General features: G+C 42.7%; 1 protein-coding gene across 2 annotated transcripts in view; it reads left to right on the top strand.

Annotated features, from left to right (window-relative positions):
- Fam78b (family with sequence similarity 78 member B) overlaps positions 1-24,227 on the top strand; it is a 96,688-nt gene extending 72,461 nt beyond the window's left edge. The window contains exons 2-3 of one of the 2 annotated variants that reach the window (XR_001872808.2): positions 11,783-12,712; positions 21,385-24,227. Coding sequence is in view for 1 of the 2 variants with exons in the window: in XM_017801979.1 (XP_017657468.1) it covers positions 11,783-12,305 (523 nt within the window). In the remaining variant the exon portion in view is untranslated. Of the gene's footprint in view, positions 1-11,782; positions 13,232-21,384 lie in introns of those variants that run through there. The other variant, XM_017801979.1, reaches the window with a different exon arrangement.
- The last annotated feature ends 472 nt before the right edge of the window (positions 24,228-24,699 follow it).

Genomic DNA, 24,699 nt, shown 5'->3' with positions numbered 1-24,699 from the left:
GTGTGTGTGTGTGTGTGTGTGTGTGTGTGTGTGTATGTGTGTATGTGTGGTAGGTCTTCTGTGTAATTCAAAAAGACCACCACAATGTTAGAACCAAGGGTGCTTACCAAAAAGAACTTTGGAAAGTGTGTTTACTTGGTGTGCGCCATGGCTGGGTCATTTCTCTAGTCCTCCCTAAACAAATGAAATGCGACTTTCTGGTCTCCTGTCACCTCCTCAGGATGAAAGTGAAATACTCTATTCTTACCTTCAGAAGTAGAAGAAAGGTTCTTTTGAAGGATCTAAGGCCTCAACAAGTCAACATTAGTTTCAAAAGAGCAATATGCATGGTAGTTTCCATTTATAAAGCACCTGTTATGTACCAAGCACTGCTCCCTCTTACTCCACACAGCACTTGAGCATGAACATGGGACAGCAGCTGGCCCATCACCCAGTGGGTTACGAACTTCTTGAGGATGGGGAAAGGACTCCTTCTTGCCTGGCACTAGGCTTTGTGCATGCTACAGGGTCAAAGGGCTTGCTGTAAGGCCAGTGGGCATGATCCTTGTACCTGACTGGGTCTGCATGACTGCCCTGCAGGTGTGGGTAAGCAGGTGCAAGGCTGCTGGTTCCTGCAGCTTTTAGGAGGAAAAGCTGCTCTGCTCCAAGAAGCTTAGAATTAAAGTCGGAGGCAAACAATCCTCAGACATGACCCAGAAATCTAGCCACCAACCCAAGATCTCAGGGCTGTCAAAGAAGTCAGCAAAGACCAATGAGATCCTGGGTGGAATAACTGACCTCCACATAGTGAAGGATAAATACAACATGAGATGTTGATGCTACAGAAATTCAATCAAGCATGCTGCTAGGAACTGAGAGAGGCCTCCACTTCAACATGAGGCCTCTCCCAGTACTTATGAATCTTGGAAAACATGGGAAATTTTCTTTTCTGCAATAAGAGAAAAATGCCTCTCTGTGTACCAGAGAGAAAAGGATGTGGTCAGAAAGGAAGGGGGCGGAAGGGGAGGTGGGCGGTTAGTATTTACAGGCTTCTCAGAGTCTGACATAAACAAGTGCAGAGTGAGGAAAATCCTAATTTTAAAACTTACTCTGCAATCATAGTGCAAACCATCTGAGAATTGGGACATGGGCCAGGGCCAGGGCCAGGGCTGGAAATAGTGGCTGGGAAGGCTGAATGGCTGCCCAGAGGCAGTGGGCTTGGTGACTCATCAGGTGACACACAGCCTTGGTTTAGGTCCTCTTCACTTCCTCTGCCTCCACCACAGCCCTCACCTCTCCACACCCCTTCTCTCTCCAGCCCCCTGACAAGGACTATTACCAGCTCCTCTCAGGGAAGAGTTCAGAAGGAGAGGTGCTGCAAAGCGGGAAATGACACAGAGCCTGAGGCTCCTGTGCAGGAAGTGCAGTGCTCTCCTCACCACTAGGTGGAGAAAAACTTGAGTTCTCCGAGAAGGTGGTATTCTCTTCACAAAGCTTTGCACATCCCAGAATGAAAATTCCTTAGGTTGACCCATGAAGACAAAGAGAATAGGCCTCTTGCCCACCCCCTAAGGGCATCACAGTTAAGTCAGTGGCTGGTATTTCTTTAAAGAGCAGGCCCAACACAGTGGTTAGACCACAAACTCTCAGCACAGTGCCAGTATTCAGAAAGTTAAAAGTCAGTTATGATGGGGTGGTATTATCAGAACAGATCCTCAGCCTCACAAGAACAGGATGTTGGAGGTCCTCTGTTCTGCCTGCATTAACGCTTTAAACTGGATTTAGGAAATGAGGCTTGGGTAAACCCAGGTAGTCAGGGAGGAGGCACTGTGTGGAGCAGGAGAGATTGTTCAGCAATTGTTCTGAATGTCTCAATATTTTAACAGCTAATAAGGTCATAGCAGTGTGTATCAGACAATGTCATCTATCACTGTTCTTAGTTCTCAGAAGTCCAGGGTCATTTAATACCAAGGAGACAGAAAACAAGTAAGTTCAAATCAGGCCTCTACCTTGCCATTCAGTCACCATCTTGGGCTGGGTGACCCTGAACAAGTTCTTTTCTACATGACAGGATGCAGAATGACACCCACTTCATGTAATTAATGCACAACATGGATGTGATGCTATCTGTGCGAGTACTTTGTAAGTGTTAAGACTAAACAGGTGTGAGTAAAAACATGTTTTTAAAAAGAGAAAAAAAATTGGTAGGAACTAACCAGGATTTCAGTGCTGAGGATTCACAGCTTACATGTCTACATGTTTCTGATATCTGAGGGCTCCAGCTGAAGAATAAAGAGCCTGAGTACCATATTTAAGAACATTTAAGTATATGTCAAACTGTCAGAATGCCGAATCAAATGGGTTCTATCCCAAACCTTTATTAGAACTACAAAGTTCTGATAAAACCTAATATCTAACACACAAACCTCTATTAGAACTACAAAGTTGGGTTCAAATTTAGGATTCTTGAACTCCTCTAAGCCCATGCCAGTATAGAGCAGCATAGAAAGAGCTGAGTCTTAGCCCTTGACCTTACCCAATTCCCTTCCCACCAATGGCCTTTTAGCACATGCACCATCATGTGTGCACATGCAGGCACAACATGTGAGCCCAAACTCCATGCATATCCCTCAGACATCTACCCTCTGGCTATTCCTTCAGCCCAGAAATGCATACACAGTAGAGTAAGCATCCTTGGGGACACAGACCAGGTCAGAGGCCTACATGGACCCTAGAGACATCTTCAGAACCATTTGGCCTGGAAATACTGAGATTCCATGGACCCAGAGAGTGATCTCAAAGAGGGGGCATATAGTTTCCACTCCACAGGCTCTTTATCCAATGTGGAAGGCTATAGGCAGAAGATAACAAAGTGAGTCCCTTTAAATTGTAAGGCCAGGCCAAGACTCTGCTCATGCAGCATCCTGGATTTCAAGCCTGCCCTAGAAGGCTGAAATTCTCCATCTTTCATGTGTGGATCCCCTGCCTCCTGTTCTCCATCTGAGAACATTAGTATCCATAGAGCTCCTGACTACTACCAGCCTTGACCCCAGCTTCTCCATGGCTTCAGGAGATCAGGGGGAACGCAGTGGACTCTTCTCAGAGAGTCTGCTCTGTTCAGGGCCCTCACGCACACAGGGGCCACTGGCTGGGTCTGAGGGAGCCTGCACCTTAACCCAGAGATGGGTCATTTGAATGAAATGCTTAGCATGAGCTGTGATTGAGATTTGCCTCTTCTAAAAGTGAGATGCAGAAAGCATGAAGGTTGCAATAATCGATGTTTTCATTATTAGGCCCATTGGCGGGTGCATTAGCTGTGAGCTTCGGGTCAATGGCTGATTGTTTAAAACAAAAACACTGTTTATCACAGTGAGGGGAAACGTTGTGGGAGAAGGCAAAGAATGAAATAATAAGTAATATTGACAGAGCACATTATACTTTACAAAGCATTTGCTCATATACCATCACTTTGTTTTATCCTTGCAATAACTCAGATGCAGGGATGCCTGGTTTTCTTCCCATTTCACACATGAGGAGCCCAAGGCTGACAGAGGTGACCTGCCTAAGGTCAGTTGTCTCTTAACTTGGATGAATACCCACATGTCCTGAAAGCAGATTTGGTACTTCCTCTGATCACGTCAGTCACAAAAGACTTTAAGGCAAAAAGGATAAGCTGAGTGTTGTGGTCCATGTCCATAATCCTAACCCTTGAGGGGCTGAGGCAGAAAGACTGTCCCACGTCTGAGGCCAGGCTGAGCTAGAGTGAGACCCTATCTTTAAAAAAAAAGAGAGAATTTTTAAATTTTTAGTTTAATTTTAATTTATTTTTCTTTTACACATGAGTTTTTGCCTGCATATATGTAAGTGCACCATGGAGGCCAGAAGAGGGCATCAGATCCCCTGGAACTGCAGTTACAAGTGGTTGTTAGCCACTGTGTCAGTGGTAGGAACTGAACCCTGGTCCTTTGCAAGAACAGCCAGTGTCTCATCTACTGAGCATCTCTCCAGCCCTGAGAATTCTTTTGAAGAGGAAGAAAGTATGAGGTTAAGAGCTCAAAGGAGCTCTTCTCACAAGTACAATAGTTGATAAGCCAGAAAAATAGTAGAAAAGTCAGAGTTTGATGTCAGAGAGACCTGGGTTCAAATCTTGGCCCTGCACCTTTCCATCTGTATGACTTATAGATTCATTTTTGAGAGACTCTTTCACCTGATGCTCTTTCAGAGAACCTCTATTCAGTTCCCAGTTGTAAAGCATAGACAGTTTGGCCCCCAGAAGTCCTTCTTTCAACCATGACTCTCAATCAGCCCTCCACTTCATCTGTCTTCTTCCCTCACTGCCCAGCTTCTTACATTCTTCTGTCTCGTCACATTCAGATCAGGTCAGTTCAATGCTTACTTATTCAGAAGATAATTTTTGATATTTTCTATATGCCAGACACTGTTCTAGATATTAGAAATATAGTGTGACTGAAACATATGAAATCTTTGCCTGCTTAGTAGCTACATTTAGGAAGTGGAATGAGGAAAGAAAGACCATTAACAAAGTAAGACATTTATATAGTATATTAGAAGGTTCTACAGAGGAAAAAAATGAAGAAGGATCAATAATAGTAGAGTGCTGGGCATAATGTTGCTATTTTACCAGGTATCTGAAGAAGTATTTGAGCCAAAAATGATGGCTGCAAGAGAGCAGGTCTTCAGGTATCCAAGGGTAAATGCTCCAGGTAAAATTAGTTTGGAGACTCTGACATAGAAGTTTTCCTGGCATTTTCAGTGGATCACATAGAGACCAGAATAGGAAAGAGAGAGAAAAGAAGGGAAGTCAGCAAGGAAATGAGGAGCCAGATCATGTGCAGCCATATAAACCATTTCAAAGGCTTTGGGCTTTTCCTGAGTCACTTAGGAGGTATAGAAACTCTTGAGCAGGAGACCAACATGATTTCACATATGTCCAGCAAGATCACTATGGCTGCAAGGTTGAAAATACCCAGGACAGCAGAGCCAGGGGTATTAGTGAAAGACCAGTTGGGAGGCAGTTACATAATCCAGGAGAAACACCTAGCTTGGTCCAGCATCGTGGTGCTGAAGTCAGGAGAAGTTAGAGTCTGGATATATTTGATAGCATCAGCAGGACTTGTTATTAGGTAGATGTGGAATGGGAAAGGGTATCAAGGGATATTCTAAAATTTTGACAAATAGACAGTTAAGAATATGGATATGAAGCCCCAGGGAAGAATCTAGCCTGAAAATGTAAATTTGGAAATTGTCAGTGTACATGATACTTTAAAACTATGAGACCAGATAAGATAGATGGAAAAAAGAACAAAAGACAGACTTAAGCTGTTAAGAAACAAAAACCAGAAAAGGACACTGGGAAAGATATAGTGAACTATGGAATAAACAAAGAGTAGTAAGCACACACCATGTACCTGGAAGTATGTTCTGGGCAAAGGACACAAGACAAACATGGCTTCATCTCACTCTCATAAAAAGTCAGGAGTTTTAAAACCTGAAACACCAGTATGAGTTCAGGGATGGGTATAGGATGTTAGGGATAGTGAGACCACAGGTTTGTTCCTTCTATGAATGATATTATAAATTCATGCATACCCCAGTCAATCATGCTCAGCTCTTCTGAGTGACTGTTTTGTTGTATTTTTTTGTCAGTAATAGACAATTAGTTACCAAAGCTCTGAAAATCTACCTTGGTAGTAGTTCTTTTATATGGCCCCTCCTTCCCTTCAGACTTCAGCCTAGGTGAAGGCCCCATTAAAAGATCATGTAAGTCAGGTGTGATGGTGCACACCTATAATCCATGCACTTGAGAGGTAATATAGCAAGTGCGAGGTTAGCCTGGGCTACATAAGACCCCATCTCAAAAAAATCCACAAAAACTAATATTCCTAATAAATATTATCTAGAGTATTGCAAAAGCTCCTTCCAACTCTCAAATTCTCCTTTTAACCTTACTGTTCTTTCTGGTATAACACTCTACTGTGCAAGTCCCACTACCTTTAGGATGAACTCCAAATGCCAAAGTCCATTGTTAACGACATTCCACAAACTGAGACCGTCCGGCTCTCTGCCTTAATCTCACTCTACCCAATACTCACCTTTCCAAGTAGTCTATTCTTTGTTCCCTGCGCATTGCATTGTTGATGATCGAAGTCATTTGGCCTGTGACGAAACCTCCAAGCTGATGCCTGTCTTTATTCCGCATAATCCATTTCCTTCACAGTGCTTTCTCCCTTCTACTGCCTTATGACAAGAAGAGTCATTAAAATATATTCATGCTTACTAATTCATTCATTTGAAGTGTGGCTTGCCTCCTCCTTAAGAACAAATACTGTTTGTGCAAGGTGTGAGGCTATCCTAATAATAGATTTTAAATGAATAACAGATGTTAGATTTTTTAAAGAGGAGAAAATATATAAAACATAAAACTGTGATAAAATATTTTATTGTACACAAGCTCTACCAAACTCCAGGGATATAGGCATGAAAATTATTCAGATAAAACGTAGAAAGATTAAGGTTTTTAATACAATATTTTTATTCTTTGAGAATTTCACATATGCATACAATGCATTTTTTATCATATTCACACACCCACTACTCCCTGTAACTGTTCCTGGATCTACCCCTCATTCACTCACCCCTCCTCCCAACTTTGTTTCCTCTTTTTTTAAATATTTACTTATTTTGTTTTTATTTTTATGTGTATGAGTGTATTTCCTGCATGTAAGTGCACCCATGTCATGCAATGCCCATGGAAGTCAGAAGAAGATGTCAGATCCCCTGGAACTGGAGTTTTGGATGGTTGTTAGCTGCCTGTGGTGCTGAGAACCAAACCCAGGTCCTCTGCAAGAGCATCCAGTGCTTTCATCTGCTGAGTCATCTCCCCAGCCCCAGCGTATCCCCTTTTTTATATAACCCACATTCATATACTCATAGATGTGGGACTATCCAAGAAAAAATGTTTTAATTGTATGCCAGTTATGTGCTAGATATTGGTTCCAAATAAGTCATAATCTCAAGGAAATTGTCAGCTAATGGAGAAAATAGGCATAAACTAGGAGTTAAAATATAATCTGGCACCTGCAGATCTGGACATATCCATGGATGAATAGAAAAATAGATCTTCCTGAGGGTACAGGTGATCGTTCGTGTGATGATTTACAAAGAGTGAGTGGTTCAATACCCTGCAATTATATTAGGAGGAAGATCAGTGTAGGCCGAGGGTAAGGCATGAACTAAGGGGCAAAGGTGAGAAACAGCATGGTACATGGGGACAGAGAGACCAGTTACCAGAGAACTGGGTCTCCACTGTTAAAGAAACTTGAATTTCACTCTGTGAACAAGCCAATCATTTCCTTGCATGGGGAATCTTAGAAGGATTTTATGTATAGAAAAGGCAGCTTCTGAAACTTGTGCAGCCTATGAGATGACCTGGAGAAGACTCAACACTGGCTACAGAGAGACCAGTTATGGATCATTAGAGAAAACCAGGTCAAAGATGATGAAGACTTGGATTAAGTGAAGGCTGTGAGAGTTGTATGGAGTAAAGGAGATAAGTTCAAGCATGAGTAATGGGGCCAAAGTCACAAGATGCAGTGTTTCAGTAGCTATGGCAGTCTGGGTGAGAGATGGGAGGATCCAAAGATGGCCTTCATTCTGACCTGGAAAGTTGGAATCAGCAGAGAGGGGAGGAGACCCTAATTTATGGTAGGAATGAGAAGGTCAGGGTGGGCCACGTAGGACCCGAAGTGCCTCCAGGGTCCCACTCACAGTGTTCTTTTTTTTTTTTTTTTTTTTTTTTTTTTTTTTTTGGTCTTTTTGAAACAGGGTCTCCCTGTAGCCCCAGCTGTCCTGGAACTCACTATGTAGACCAGGCTGGCCTTGAACTAACAGAGATCCGCCTGCCTCTGCCTCCCCGGTGCTAGGATTAAAGTCATGTGCCACCATGCCTGGCCACAGTGTGCTTTTTAATGGTCCCTGAGATGCTACTTTGATGTTACCATTCTTGGAACTTTTCAGGGACATCTCTGAAAACCATTACCAAAGCCATTTTATCATCTACATAAACCAATAATGCATTTTATAAGAATAACTCTTTTTTGGAAAAAAAAAGAAAAAGAAAATCCACTATCCTGGGATCTATTTTCCATAGAAGAAATAAAAATGTGATAATTTTCTAATAGAAAACCACTTCCTGTTCACAAGATTTAAGTTGTGTTGAATTTTGATTATTTCCAAAATTAAGCCATTCCTCTGGAAAGGCAGAAGTAAATACTGGTTTCATGGGACTGTGGAAGAGATGCTGTATCAGACTCAGGTAATTCCAAAAAAAAGAAGCCACAGAAGAGACAAAAGTGTGAGTAGAACTAAGGTGGAGCCTACCAAGGTCACTACACCCGGAACTATGCTCGGCCAGATGTCTTTGCTGTGTTATGATGACTAAGAACCTTGCTATATTTCTTATTCCAGAGAATCCTATGAGCCAGAGGGCTCCTCCTTCTCTCCTGAGACCAGCACAAGTTGCCCCTCATTGTTTCATCTCTGTTTTTCAGGAAACCCAGAACCAAACTAAGTTTCATTATATTCCTACCAGACTGACCTCTAGATCGTGGGCCCAGGTCTCTGCTCTTGGCTCTGGGCAGGAAGACAGAGGCAAAATGTAAAGAGTTAAGTCTCTGTAGACAAAGTAATTGAATTGACTAGTGAGATAGCCTATCCTAAAAAGCTCAGTGTTTATAGCAGAATAAATAGTGCGTCCAGAGGGCTGAAGAAATGGTTCGGAGGTTAAATACCACTGGCTCTTCTTGCCTAGGACCTAGGTTTGATTCCCAGCACCCACATGGTGCCTAATAACCAACTGCAACTCCAATTCCAGGGGAATCTAACTCCCTCTTCTGACCCTCACAGGTATTGCATGACACAGGTGCACTTACATACTTGCAAGCAATACACTCATATACATAAAAATAATAAATAAAATATTTTTTATAAAAAAATAAGTGCACTGGAGCATGCCTTTAATCCCAGCACTTGGGAGGCAAAGGAAGACAGACTCTGTGAGTTCAAGGTCAGCCTGGTCTACATAATGAGTTCCAGGCCAGCAAGGGCTACAGGAAGACCCTGCCTAAAAAAGACCAAAAAAAAATGAAATTAAAATGTAGAAAAAGAAATACACCCACTTAAAACAAAATTCACTAGATTAGATATGCCGCAGTTGGCCCAGAAAGGCTGGGGAATAAGCATGATCCAGCAGTGCTGGGAACATCTGCCCTCAAGTCACTCAGGAAATGCCAGTAGTTTCTGATCACTAACCAGGCAACACAGAAATATTGTCTGATGACTGATAAATTGTCTTGGTCTCTTAGCTGGGACACATTGTCTCCAGTGTGGCCATTTCATCAACCCAGCAAGCAGATTAGCAGATTGGGTCTCCATCACTATGACCCTTTCTTTACGTAATTATATTACACTCAAACAATGTACATTCCCTTTTGTACAGTAAGAATTGACTGTGGATGATCTGGGAGCTCCCCTGGCATAGCTTCACTAGCTCGTGTAGTAAGATGAACACTCTCTGACTGCATTCAGGTCAGTTCCTGTTACTTAGCTTCTGCCACCCATAATACACTACAATTATTCCCAACAGTTATCAAGGGCATAAAGAAAAGAGAAAAGGCTCTCACAGCTGTGGGCTTACCTCCTCCCCAGGCAGTCCAGTTTTCACTTATGATGGACTAGCATAGAAAGTACCATGGGGGATTAGCCAGAGGCAGCAGTTAGTGTTTCCCCCAAGTGATGGTATGGGATGCTGAGACGTTATCAGCATCAACTTGAGCACGCAACTCCCTTTTAGATGATTTGGACGAGCCCTGTGGGATCTTCCATCACTTCTAAGGAAGAACTTTATATCAAACAAGGCCACCAACTCTTAACTGATGAATGAAACAGTCATGTTTCTTTTTTAAAATATTTTTAATTTATTATTTTTATTTTATGTGTATGATTGTATTGCCGGCATGTATGTAAGTGCACTGGTGTCATGCAGTGCTGCGGAGGTCAGAAGAAGGTATCGGATTCCCCTGGAACTGGAGTTAAAGACAGTTTGCAGCCTCCATGTGGGTGCTGGGAATCGAACCCGGGTCCTCTGCAAGAGCAGTCAGTGCTCTTAACCGCTGAGCCATCTCTTCAGCCCCATGTCACATTTCTTTAATTATTGAATTCTTAGGTATTATTGGCCAAGCATTATTATCATTCATGGTTGCAAGTGTAGACATATGGAGAATGTTCCTATTAGCGTCCAATCTGACTCCCCAGGGCTTCCCTGGGAGCTGCTAGCTCATAGGACAGCCTAAGTACCCTCCACTGTGGCTTTCTCCATTAACCATGCAAGGGCACTTGGAAGCAGTGTGGTAGTGGTAAAAATCATAGCCTTTAGAATAAAAAAAAAGTCTAACATTTTAGTGTCTGCAAAACACTTGATAACCTATCTTAACATTTTTAAGCCTCTGTCCTCTCATGTGAAAAAACAGAAATAAAATTCAGTTATATTGTGGAATATTTTGAACATGACCTGAGATAACATAAAGGACTTAACACAGTGGTTGGAACGGACAGGGTAAGTGGCTTCATAAGTAACAGCCCTTGCTATTGTGGTTACCATTATTAGTATATACAACAGTCCCTGGGTGGAGGATATGAGGACTAAGAGTGGGCACATGTTCTCTATCTTTCTGGGCAAGAATGAAAGATGGACAGGAGGAGTAGATGGATAACCAGAATGGCAAGGTCACCAAACTAGGCAATGAAGCCTCCATCCTGGACTTGAAGCCAAGGAGAGAGCAGCATATGAGGGCCCATGTGTGCCAGCCTGCAGCTAAACTCCGCAAAGCAGTTAGCTTCCAGAAGTGACCAATACTCTTTGTATCAGCTTTTCCTTTTCTGTGTTTTCTACATGCTGGATTGGCTTACAGTAGTATTTAAACCAGCTTTTTCCTTGAGTAGAAATTCTGCTACTGTGGCTTTTCTAAGAACAAGTACAACATTGAACTCTGCCTCCTTTATTCCTCCTTTCCACCTGATTCCCCCTTCCAAGTACATGAAATTTCAGGTCACCTCTTTTTGTATCAGCTTTTCCTTTTCTGTGTTTTCTACATGCTGGATTGGCTTACAGTAGTATTTAAACCAGCTTTTTCCTTGAGTAGAAATTCTGCTACTGTGGCTTTTCTAAGAACAAGTACAACATTGAACTCTGCCTCCTTTATTCCTCCTTTCCACCTGATTCCCCCTTCCAAGTACATGAAATTTCAGGTCACCTCTTCCCCAGATTACACACACACACACACACACACACACACACACACACACACACGCATGCTCACTTGGTCACTTGCTTGCTCACTCGGTCGCTTGCTCACACACTCCCTCCCCTAAGTAAGCGTATCCTACCAGGGGTTACCTCTAAACTGCTGATCACCACCATCCCAATGAGTTAAAGCTGTTTGTGGTCTTAAAATGCTTCTTTGAGCTCTATATTTTCAACTGGGTCAGCTAGAGTTTTATTTAACTTGCTTTGGCATTGTATTTTTTTATTATTTTTTCTGGTTTGATTTTTTTTTCCTCATTTAATCCTTAAACAGCACAGCATAGAACTTTTTGACCTAAATTCCCACTCCAAACTTCCCATTTTGCCCAATTTGTCTGTATTAATAAGTGGTGGGCACCTCTCCAACTTTTAAAAAATTCATTCAGCCTCTTCTTTTCTTGTACATCTCTTCTGCTTTGCCAGGTCAAGCTGGGAGCTGCCTGACTTGAGGGAAGGGAGAGTAAAAGCCATCAGTGACTCAGATGGGGTGAGCTACCCTTGGTACGGGAACACTACAGAAACTGTGACCCTGGTTGGCCCCACCAACAAGATCTCCAGGTTCTCCGTCAGCATGAATGACAACTTCTACCCCAGTGTGACATGGGCAGTGCCCGTGAGTGACAGCAATGTGCCACTGCTCACAAGAATCAAGAGGGACCAAAGTTTCACTACCTGGCTGGTAGCGATGAATACCACCACAAAGGAGAAGATCATTCTGCAGACCATCAAGTGGAGGATGAGGGTGGACATTGAGGTGGACCCTCTTCAACTGTTGGGGCAGAGGGCCCGGCTGGTGGGCAGGACTCAGCAGGAGCAGCCCCGGATTCTGAGCCGAATGGAACCCATCCCCCCTAACGCACTAGTGAAACCCAATGCCAACGATGCCCAGGTTCTCATGTGGAGGCCCAAGCGGGGGCCACCTCTGGTTGTGATACCTCCAAAGTAGAAGCAGACTGGCCAACTGTGTGTGGAACACATGCCACTGAGACATGCAGTGGGGTTGCCAGGGATGGCAGGAGCCAAACTGAGTTTCTGAGCCAAAGCAGACCTCTCGGTTTGCCAGCCTTTGCAGCTGCTTGTGAAGAGTGAAGCTGCTCCTTGGGTGGCAGAACCATAATTCTTAGGAAAAGCCCCTTTCTTTTAGGAATAAAAAAAAATCACTGATTTGACAGACTTGCTGTGATTACCATGCAAGTAGCCATATTTTGGAGCTGACCAGGATGATTCTTTTATTTGAACTCTTGACCATTTCTTTCCTGTGAGATGCAGGGGATGGAAATGAAACTAAACAGTGCCTGTGGCAGATGCTGCTTCCCAACCAACTAGAAGTGCAAGTGGAAACATCCACACCAGGTGTTTGTAAGACTGTCCCCTTGTCTGACTGGAGGGTGATGGGAAAACGTGTAGAATGGAAGTCTGGTGGTAAAAAAGAATGGATGATGGGAAAAGGATAAGTTGTTATTACAGATTAATACCAAATATTAGTTGATCATCAGATTGTCAACACATTCACTGAAATGAAAGGAACACTTAGAAAACTAGGGCGATGGTGCCCTTTGTGCCTTGCTGAGTGAGACGCATCCTGGGAACTGTCCAAGGTGCTGATATCAGCAACCCAATGGAGACTGCTTCCATCGACCCACATCTTTCCAAAGAAAGTATTGTTAGTCGCAGTATTGGTTATGTGGTTTCCTGTATTCTGTAGTAGCAATGACATTTAGGTCCATCCTTACGTTTTTGGTGACTCAGTTTGTGAGTTTGTTTGAAGCTGGTTATTCCCATCACCAGCCTTATCTTTACAAAGATGTATAAGCCTAGAATTCATGTAGGGTTTCAGAACATTTCAACAAATGAGAATAGTATTTTCACTCTTTTTAGTTTCTGAATGGTTTAGAAACAGAAAAGGCACACTTCTATGCATGCACATGTGCACACACACACACCAGGACGCAGACAGCATAATGACTAGACTCACCAGCAGTGCCTGCATAGTAATTTGTGGCCTTTATACACATAGTACATGCACTGTATGTCCACATAGCTTAACTTTAGCTCTGTTTCACCAAAGTTCAACTTTAACTGCTTTAGCATTTGTGGGGAGAAAACAAATGCTTCCTAAGACTTGACTTCATAGCTCTTTAGTGAAAATCTTAAGCAAATGTGTGTTGCTCAGATTCAGTCAATAAAGATGAGTGGCCATGTTTTTTGAGTTTGGCCAATATAATGCTTTTAATGAGTTTCAACTCTTTACATTGATAAGGTTTTCAGGCCTTTCAGCCTAAATCACCTGCTCCCACTCAAAAGGCTTTCCCTGAGTGCAGATTGTGAGATATAGCCTTCCTTGTTCAAAAATCCCCCATGTAAACTAACTATGCAATTCTCACAATGCCATATGTTGAAAAAGTACATTCTGCAACCCTACTTTCAGAGGTGGAATAGTCCAAGTCCAGAGCCATTATTCCAAATCCTGTGGTTGGCTCCAAAGATCCATTTTCTACCAGAGTTTGGGAATGGAGAATGAAAACAAAGAGGTACTTTTGTTTAAAATGCAGTGTACTCTAATTTATTTCACATTCTAGCCCCAGAGAACACTACTTGTTTACATAAGAGTGCCAACAAGCCCTCTCCAAATTATGTACTGTTAACTTCACACCCCACCCATCATCTCCTCTCTTAACTGTTAGTTATTGATGACAGGTTATTTATAGTAATACATTAAGGACACATCAGTGACTCACAGAAGACCCAGAAACGTTCTATTTAGAAATAATTCCGTTGTTACGTTTGAGTTTCTCTGACATTTTCCCACACCTCGTTACATTTTATGGCAAAGCTGGTCTCAGAGAGTTGTATGACTGAAGAATAAAGCTACTTATTTTATATGCTGACATCATAGGCAGACATATCTCCCTCATATTGAATGAGGTGCCAATTTTATAAGATTTGGGGCAATGAAAACTGATCTTGGAATCTAATTCACATAGCCCCGCTTTAAGAAAACCTGATATTTTTTTAAATCTAAAATTGTAACAATGGAGAATTGGGAACGTTTACATTACAAAATCCTACACAAAGCTTCAGCCTTTAAATTTCCCCAGCACATGAGATATGACTTACACAATTATATTTATGTATAATATAACTTTTCAAAGGCATATCTATACTTATAATGCAAGATTCAGCATACTTACCTAGACTTATTCCTCAAAAGAATCACACTTCAGATTTTCAAAATAAATTGCCCAAGGCAGCTTCCTAGAGAATGATGTAATAAAAATTGAAGAAAAAATATATAGCCAAGGGCTTATAGAAGTTAAAAGCACTACGCAAATATATATTACCATTGTCATTTGCTACTTCTGTGAATTGTACAGTTGGGTCTCTGAGTTCGGAAATCAACCTGGCAGAACACTCAATTGCCCTGTAGCCAATTATTTTCAAGTTATTGTTTTACAGGGAAATGACCCATTTCATCCCTATGATCTGTGCATCATTGCCTTTTAGCTTAGTTAGGATATTGCCAAGTGAAAGCTCTCCTACAGGAGATAATTAACCTTTAGTTCTCCACTAGGGTCACCATCAGTCTGCCTTCCCCCTGAGAATGTCTGGTCTCATGCTAGGTGACATCAGTTTAAAGGGGATCATTCTGAGCCTTCAGTATTACGTGGGTGGTCTCCAGACTGTATTTGGTTTCTATACACATACACTGTTTCTTAGTGTCATAAGGTTTTGAATTCCTGTATTTGAAAGAGCATTTTATCAGATCTTAAATTCTTAAATGAGGTCATCTTTGAGATCTTCTAGTCTATGATCTCAAAGGAAATTAAGGCCCAGTTAAATTAGGTTGTCAATTCAGGGTCATGTACCTAATAAGAATAAGAAAAAAAAAAAAAAAAAAAAAGATTTGGATCTCCCAGATCTCATCTTTCAGTACAGCAATATTACCTGGGACCCACAGGTTTCCCTTGTCTCCAGCCAGAAACCTTCTCATTATCTCTGAATCATTCACCCACAAATCAGCTTAAAAATGAAAGATATTTGAACCTAGAACCCTTTTTACTATTATGTTTAAAAATGAATATTGCAGATTGCTTTTTATCTATGACAGTTGTTATGATGCTGAGCCCTTCACTTAGGTTCTCTGCTGCATGCAAGTCATATCCTTAGGTCATTGCTGTGACTCATAGCACATGGGAAGTTTGGAGGCTAGTTCTAGTCTCCTTTCTGCCTCCCATTCGATAAATCCTTGTGGAATTCCCTCTTTCCTGGAGCAGCTGATACCTCAAAGTTTAAAATCATGTTCTAACAAGCAATTCTGAGAAGTAAAATAAAACAACAGTGACTTACAAAATATTTTACAAAAGGCTTCCACATGCGTTTTCCTCATCCCCAGGTAATCTTATAAGAAGTGTCATATGCTGGTGAGTATGGGGTGGTGTCCCCATTTTACAGATAACAAATTGAGAGGAAAGACATTAAATGCCATATCCACAAGCACACAAACAGAAAAATGTCAGGAGCCAGGATTCAAACTGGGCCTTTTTGGCTCAAAAGTCCATGTTGTTTTTCTGTATGGTGCTGCCTCTTAGTTTACTCCTTAGGACAAAAGGAAAGAAAGGAAGAGGAAAGCAAGTGACTGTCACCTACGCAGTCATGTAGTCCTTACCTGCCTACCAAGTGGAGTCATTAAAAAATGAGACCATGAACACTGTTTTCTTCTGCAAAGAACCTTGTAATCCCCAGGGAGGTTGGCCCAGAAAAATTCCTGTCAGGGACTTTAGTGTGGGGGAGCTATCTGTCCCTTGTAATTAATGGAGTAAGAAACCTGCTCTCCTGATCTCTGAATCCCTTAAACACCACAAGTACAAAGACAGGCAGGAAGCATGCATCCTACAGCTGAGGTCCCAGCTGAGCACTGCCCTGCCACCCGTAGTCCCTCAATGCGCTTAGCCCAGCAGCCCGTGGGGCAGAGGCAGTGGAAACAATAGCTTTCCAAGGCCTGCTTGGCACATTGAACATTCTTGTTAGCGCTGAGGGCACAATTAAACATCGCTAGAGCCAGCTCCCAACTGAGTTGCAAAGAAAGATGTAAACACACACGCACAAAGACCCACCACACTCACACACTTTCCAGGCTGAAAAGAAAATTAATCAAAAACCCAATGAACGCCTGAACTCTATAATTAAGCCTAAATGATCCTTAGATAGAACAGGAGCTGAGTGAGCAAGCTCAGTGAGCAAGCACACAGATATTTTTACCCCAGAGTCTTACTGCCATTAATTTCTTTTGAGATCTTGAGTACATCTGGTTCTCATTTCCCGGGTAGGACATCTGCCTATGGGAGGTTTTCCAGAGAGTTGCCAGTTCAGTGACCAAAGGACAGCCAAGGTTATTTGACCATTCCCAAGCACTTGTAAAAGAATTCCTGTGGGGAGATGTAGTGTTATTGCCCCACTTCCAGGTCAGCTGTATATTCCTATAACAGATCCCATTACCAGCCTCAATATACATTTGAATGATGTCTGAAAACACTCCAGGATGTCTAAACTAAACATTGCTTGCTGTAAGATATTGTCAGATCAGTAGACACACTGGGCTGGAGCTGGTTAGCAGACCCTCAGGCCCTTCCACTTAGAAACCCAAAACCGTCTTCAGGAAGTCCCTCCTGTCAAATAATGCTTGGTCTTTCGGGAGAATGGAGAGCTATGAGCTCTCCCAGCCCTGGCCACCTGGTGAGAGAGGTCTACACCCTGGTAGGAAGAGAACACAAAAAAAGGGAGAATGCACATAGTCTTGTAGGTAGCTGGAACTCCAAGAGGCCTTTTGGAGACAACAGGTTGCCACTCAAGACTGGGCCAGATGGAAAATCCCAACACAATCTGAGCCAGCCAAGAACAGCTGAATTTTCCTCACTATGGGCTCAGGTAGCAGACATACAGGGGAAAATTCATATCTTTATGTGGGTCTCTACTGGCCTTTCTGTCCCTACAGCTTTGGCTAGAACCTCACAATTTGGAAGCAGCTTTCCAGATTTGTCATCTTAGTGCAAATAAAATGAGAAAGTACTTTCCACCCTGCACCCCACCCCCAGGTTGTCCTACCATGTGAGAGATATGTTTGGTTACACCCTCTCTCTACACCTGCCTGTAGTGGCCCCACTTTCTTTGCCTCCTTTGGACCAATTCCATACCTTTTCTTGGGGCTACCTCACCTCCTAGTCCCAACCCCAAGCCCCAAATTGTTTAGCTCTCTCAACTGGGCCTGGGTGTGCTCCCTAAGAGGATCTAACCACCTCTTGGCACCAGGACAAAATGAAGCCAGGACTCTGGGCAGCAGGCCATGTAGCCAAGCATAGAGCCTCTTTTCTGCCTCTAGGCTCAAATTTGTCCTTGGCTTACCCAGAAAAATGTGGGTTGATCCTTAAAACAGCTGAGTGTTGGGTCAGAAATGCCAGGAAAAGGGAAACTAGACATCAGAACTGCAGCAGTGAGGGAAAAAAAACTAAGATACAGAACAGAACCCAAAGCCACATGGAATTACGTGGGCACAGACAGTGCTGTATTTAAATGCTAGTGTCATTAGGTCAGGGGCTGATGGGGGGCTGGCTGAGGGCTAGCATTGCTGGAGCAAGGAAATAGAAAGGACAAGATACTTTGCTTTTTGCCAGGCCTAGGATTACAGTGAGCCAAGCAAGGCACCTAGAACATTCAGAATCTAAGAAGGCATCCACTCTCAGGTCTGTGTACCTGCATGTCCCCATAAAATCAAGCTTTCTCTGTGTTTGCCTTGGTGTCTGGATTGCTCTCCATTCCTGTCCTGCTTCACATCTTCCTCCACCTCACTGCTTCCTTCACAAGAAGCGCAAAGCAGGGAAGATAACATGGAATGTCTCCAAATGCTCCTTCTCTCAACAAGTCTTTCAGTGGGGTTTCTCCTTCATAGAGTGGGCCCCTCTACAGAGTCCCTGCCCTCAAGGAGACAGTGCCCATTGAAGGAGTAGGAGTCATTCATTCTACCATTGGGTCATACATCACAAGGAAGCCCAGGACCTTATAAAGTGCCCCTTTTGTCATCTCTCTATCCAATGCATCATCCAGTCGACCTTTAAGGGGACTGGCCCAACCCCTCTCTAGCCCCTAGATGGGTAAGGTGACAGGGCAGGACATCTCTCAAACACTTTTTGCTCTTTCAAAGAGAAGAGAAATCCTACAGCCCCATCAGTGCATACACCAGCACTGGGTGAAATAGACAGCTGGTTATCTCTCCATCTGCCACATCCCCTTCACCCCCACCCTTGAAGCCAATTAGAATATCCCACACAGACGTGATCCAATGAAATGTTAATTGGAAAAATAACAGGAAAGATAATACATGCACTTTAGTCTGAGAACTATTTCATTAAACTGGGCTTTGAAAGCAAGACAGCCAATTAAATTATTTCCCACTTCACTCCCTCACGTACCAGAAACTATGGAAAGCTATTACTTCTAATTAATTAGGAGAGAAAAAACTCTGCACATACATATCAGATGAACAGAGACTGAGACACTATCTGCTATTTATGTTTGCTCATATATACGTGCATGCAGAGAGAGAGAGAGAGAGAGAGAGAGAGAGAGAAATCAGAGAATGAAACAATTTCTCTCACCTGAAGATTTTTATGAATCCTTAAACAGCAAGAAAATGCCTTAAATAGCAAGAACCACTAACAAAATCAAAGAAAGACGCCTTCTTTGGACACATTCATTAGAAGGCAAATAAGACATTTGCTATAGAAAACAAAACAGCTTTAAATTCAGTTGAATTGCAAACCTGCAACCAAAAATGATCATGTCTTTTTGTTTCCAGTAAAGCAGATGTTTCCATCCAGTGCTCCATATACCAAACAAAATGTTCATTGGCACAGGCTTGCCTGGGGACCAGAGAACCTGAAACCCCTGAGGCCTGATTTTTTAATTGACTTCATGCTGACCTTCATTTTTCCATCTGTGAAACAATAAGAAGTTATCTTCTCAGTGCCATATGCACCGCACAAAGTGTTTAGCCTTGTGAGAACACACTTAACAGAGAGCTCCAAGTTTCTTATTCCTTGCCTTGGGAAAACTGATGGACAATATTCAATCATTCCATTAAAATAGTTTCTATACAAAAAGTATGCTACCTAAGGCATCACTATTATAAAATATAAACTGAAATTAGTATACTAATGATATAAGGAATATAATAATATAATAATGAATAATATAAATGACAAATAATGAAGAAAGCAGTGACTGTATAAGGCAGTCATCCTGGTGATGTGACCTTTGCACTCAAACATCTGTGCAGTATGGTCTGTGAACAGCAGGCTGACTCTGAGTTTGCCTCAAGGCCTCTGTTCACATGTTCCTACATTGTACCCCACATCCTCCCCTACCTTACCATGTTTGTCATTCTGTGACATGCCAGGTATCAAGGGCTGGCGGACTGTAGTACAATCAGTACCTCTGACCAGTTCTGCTAATCACATTCCTTCAGGAAAAAGAATTGGCATTTGTTGATGCCAAAGAGCACAGCTGCTGTTCTGGTAGACAGTGTGCAGAGAGGAACACTTTCTAGAATATATTTTAGGCTACTTGTATATATAACGGGTTTGAGTACTACTTTCAGATCATTGAAACAAGCTTATTTGACCATCTATATAAGTGCTTGGGGGTTTTCTTCCTAAAACTGAAGCTATGTGTATAACTAGAAAAGGCAACAATGTTACTTAATGTTGAATCATAAAAAACATTTGTGACATTATAGCAATATTGCAAACAAGTCCAGTACACAAAAATCTAGACAGCAAAGGGCTAGAGAGATGATGGTTCAGTGGATAAAGTTATTGCTGCAAAAGCATGAGGGCTTCCAATCAGATCCCCAGCACCCACCTAAAATCCAGGTATGACAGTAACCCCAGTACTGGTGGGAGATGACAGACAGGAAGATACCCAGGTTGGTGAGCTCCAGGTTCATTGATCCTGACTCAAAAAATAAGGTGATAACTACAGAGAAAGATGCCTGATGTTGACCTCTGGCCTCCACATATATGTGCATATACATGTGCACACACCCACATATGTATACAACACCCACACAATACAACAAACAAAAATATTCAGGAAAGAAAGAGGATTCCCAATGTTTGACTTCAGCACAACTCCCTTCACACGTTCAACAGCCACTTCTTTAGGCCCTCAACTGTTACATAAAGAAGTAGAGCCACACAAAGAATATTTTCTACATTTTTTTCTAAAGAAAATTTGATTGATGACTTCAAGTTGAACAATATAGGCACATAGTCAAGAAGGGGGCTTTGGGAGTGTTGTAATTAGCCAATGACAGGAATCCTGGTTACACCAGAGGACTCCAGTCAGTCCAGTTCCTGAAAATCCTCGTGCCTAGGGATGATAAGGAACAGTGGCTGAATTTCCACCCCTTTCCGCAGATCTTTTTATGCTTCATAATGGGCTAAATGTATAAGTGATCTGAAATCCCTTAATGTTATTTTAGTTTTTAATCCTTTTTAAGAACAGATTAAGGGGCTAGAGAGGTGACTCCGCAGTTAAGAGCACTGGCTTCTCTTGCAGAGGACCTGGGCTTGATTCCCAGCACCCACATGGCGACTAACCACCTTCTATAACTCCAGTTCCAGGGGATCTGACTCCCTCTTCTGTCCTCCACAGGCATTGCACAACATGGGTGCACTTACATTCATGCAGGCAATACACTCATACACATAAAATAAAAATAATAAATAAAATATTTAAAATCGTAATTATAAATAAAATATTTTTTAAAAGAACAGATGGAAGTTACAGGTCTCCTTTGTGGAGAAATGTACATGAAGGTATCAAAACTTCGCATAAAATTTCCATTATCATCCCCTTGAAAACCTACTTAACAAAGCTCTAATTATGAACACCTGCTTTTAAGAAATAGCACTTCTTTGGTCATTGTCTTAATGCACACTCCATTTACATGTTTTCATGTCTACATGCAGGTCTCCTGATAAGATGAGACAAGCCCAGCGAGCAGAACCACATGGCAAGAGACTAAGGAGGAGGAAATGAGCAATGGCTGGTGGCTCCAGAAGCTGACACCTGGACAGCTGATTTCCTATTAAAAAGAGTGCCATCCTGCCTGTCTCCTCGCCACCCTCTCATCCTGTGACCAGCACTTCCTACCCTCACCCACATGTGTCCAACCAGGCTGGCTGGTTGGCTCATGGGGAGCTATGTTGAAGTGGGAGTTGTGCCTGCTATTATGTATGGAAAGAATGGGTTCACCCAGACCTCTAGCTCATCCCAGCCCTCCACATAAGCCTCCCAAGGACAAAGCTGGTCAGCCAGGACTGCAGACACCTCATATGGCCCAGCCCTGGTTCCCAAGTCTGCCTTCCTACCCTGCACTCTTGGGTAGGAAACAGACTCTGTATCTCCCCTCCTCCCCGCTCCACATGGCTGGCCAGTATCAATCATCTCCTGAGGTTTCTCTAAGTTCTTCGGAGGGCAATTATTTCCCTACCTTGGACAGGCTTGGTACCTTCAGGTGACCAAAGGCAGAGTTTATGTCACCAGAATCAATGGCGTGAGGGCAGAAGTGCCCCAACAGGGCAAAAATGGTGCATGTTATTTATTGATTGGTTTATTATTGGCATATTCATTGATTATTTATTTATTTATTTATTTATTTATTTATTTATGGAATCTGCATTATGCAGCAGAAAATCCACTTCCATCTTTGAAACATCAGCCCCAAATTTGTCTTGTTGGCTCCCACAGAGCACAGTAAATGATCCCCCTTAGAAGTCACAAAAAAAGAGGGAAATTTTTCTCCCTGTACCCAAATACCCCCACCCCTGCCAGATTTTTAACCAGAAATGGAATAAGAAACTATCAGCTAGTAAGCTACATGCCACACAAATCAGCACAGGCTCAACTGTCCAGGAAGAAGCTCTTAAAATCTTCCGGCCCACTGCCCTTGCATTGTCTTACCCTTCCGCTCCTTCACCAACTCATGCAAGACTGACCAGCTGACTCCAGCCTGACTCTTAGAACTGGGCTTCTCATTCTGCTCCCGTGCAGGATACTTGATACCAGATGCACATCAGAATCATGTGGGGAGCCTAAAATCCTATACCTGGTTTCCTCTCAAACACATCTGCCTCTAAGGGGCTGAGCAGCAAAAGTCTTTTTAGTTACCCAGATGATTCTGATGTGCAAATGCAGTTGATGGAAATGTCTGCTGTCTTCTTCGCCCCCATTCATCTCCAAGATCCCATTCTCCTTTAGTCCCCAAGTTTCCTCTGGAGTCCCTTCCCATTCTTCCAGCCCTTCTTCCCCACTGAACTTCCCCATCTGCCAACCTGAACGGATTCCAAAGAGATGACAGGACCTGGGAGTCATACCTGAGACTGGTGCCTGCACATGCCTTTGGAAAAACAGAAGCTTCCCCCTGCCCAGATTCACCCGCTCTCTGAACTTCTCCTACCATACTCACACCTCCCTCCAAGTGTTTAAAAGTCATATTGACATCCCTGTCTCCACATCCCAGTCTTAAGGCAAAGCCCATTCCAGTGTTTAAAACCCAAAGGTTGGCTGTCTTTGCAGAGCCACCTGAATTACCTGAGGGTCCATTGATAACAGGATGGAGTCACCTTGTCCCCAAGCCAGTCCCTTGCCCAACAACCTGACAGCAGCCACTAAGCATCCAGATCCTAGATAACTTAAGAGACTCCCCTCATGTTGACAAGGTCTCCACTGCTGGATATAAGAGAAGAGAAGTGTGTGTGTGTGTGTGTGTGTGTGTGTGTGTGTGTGTGTGTGTGTTTATACTGTCTTCATATAAACCACCTGGATCTATGGAGATGCTGGGCTTCAACTTCACAGTATTAACATTTTACCTGAAAGAATCAAGAACTTTGTTGTTTCACTCAGAGGAGTACTCTCTGTTCCTTAAGGGCCCAAGTGAATACCATAGTAGTTATCTACATAAAATGTTGTAATGTATGAAAACTGTTGGACACTTTATACACACACAGAGAGAGAGGCTGGGGTGGGCAGGGAAGGGAGGCCTGTGGCATGTGAAGAGTTCATTTTCCTATTGCATCTCCCCCATCTAAGCAATTTCCCTGGGCAAGCAGATTTTTCCTGCATTCATAGCACTGTATCTTCTTTCCCCATTAGTCAGACTTTCCCTGTACCAAGTCTCATCTCTCAGGGTCCTGTTTTCTGATAGGTGGATGCTAAAGACTTGAGCATCACATTTATCTGACATTTATCTTTTCATTGGGGCTACAGATAATGCCTTAATCCAAAGGAATGGCTCCAATGGTGGGAATTTCAGGCACAGATATGGGCCAGTAAGAGAGATTATTTTTTTCTCAGGAGGGCATTTTAGAGCCCCCATTCATCATCCCTACCTTTAAGAGCAATCCTTCCTAAGAACATGAGCACAGGCAAGCACACTTACATATATATGTCCAGAACTTTGAGATACCCCCCCACCCCTTACATTGGCCTTATCTTTAAAAATGGAAAACTTTTTAGGAACCAGCTAAGTGAATTTAAACCTCATTGGGAAATGCAGCCTACTTTTTCACCGGCCACCAGCCATCTGGTCCACCCCACCCCGTTCCATTCCCCAGCTCTTCTGCTATTGCCACATCAGTTAATTTATGTGCACGTGTCCTTCTTTGCTCTCTCCTTACCCACCCACCCCCAGTGTATTTTCCTCCCTTGGAATTGTGCTGTTTTTTGGTGTCGTTGAGGACAGAGGTACAGGTTACAAGCATGAGCATGTGTGTGTCACTGAAGACAGAGAAGCCAGGTATTCTGCCACAGTTTGAAGAAAAACCGAAGGATGAGAAGAAAGCTGGCTCTGCAGAGTGCCTTAAAAATGACTCTAATTAGGAAATTATGAGTTGTCAGTCTTTGGATGTTACATAAACTCAAATGGATGTTGCATTTCACTTCTCTGGGAATAAAAAAAATGTTAAATACAGTATGTATTCAACAACGACAACCAAGTATTTTCTTTTTATTTATTTTTATTTTATATGTATAAGTGTCAGGCCTGCATGCGTGTAAGTGTACCCATGTTATGCAGTGCCCAAGAGGACAGAAAAGGGCCTTGGAGCCCCTAGAACTGGAGTTACAGATGTTGTTAGCCACCATGTGGGTACTGGGAATCAAACCTGAGTCTTCTGCAAGAACAGCCAATGCCCTTAACCACTGAGCCATCTCTCCAGCGTGCCCCCCCACCCAAGTATTTTCTCTTTAGCTTGGAACTTAAAGATTGAGTACCTGGGGGCTGG

This window comes from Nannospalax galili, unplaced genomic scaffold (assembly GCF_000622305.1).
Source record: "Nannospalax galili isolate Female #2095 unplaced genomic scaffold, S.galili_v1.0 scaffold383, whole genome shotgun sequence".
Classification (NCBI taxonomy): domain Eukaryota; kingdom Metazoa; phylum Chordata; class Mammalia; order Rodentia; family Spalacidae; genus Nannospalax; species Nannospalax galili.
This window is presented reverse-complemented; position numbering and strand designations above follow the sequence as displayed.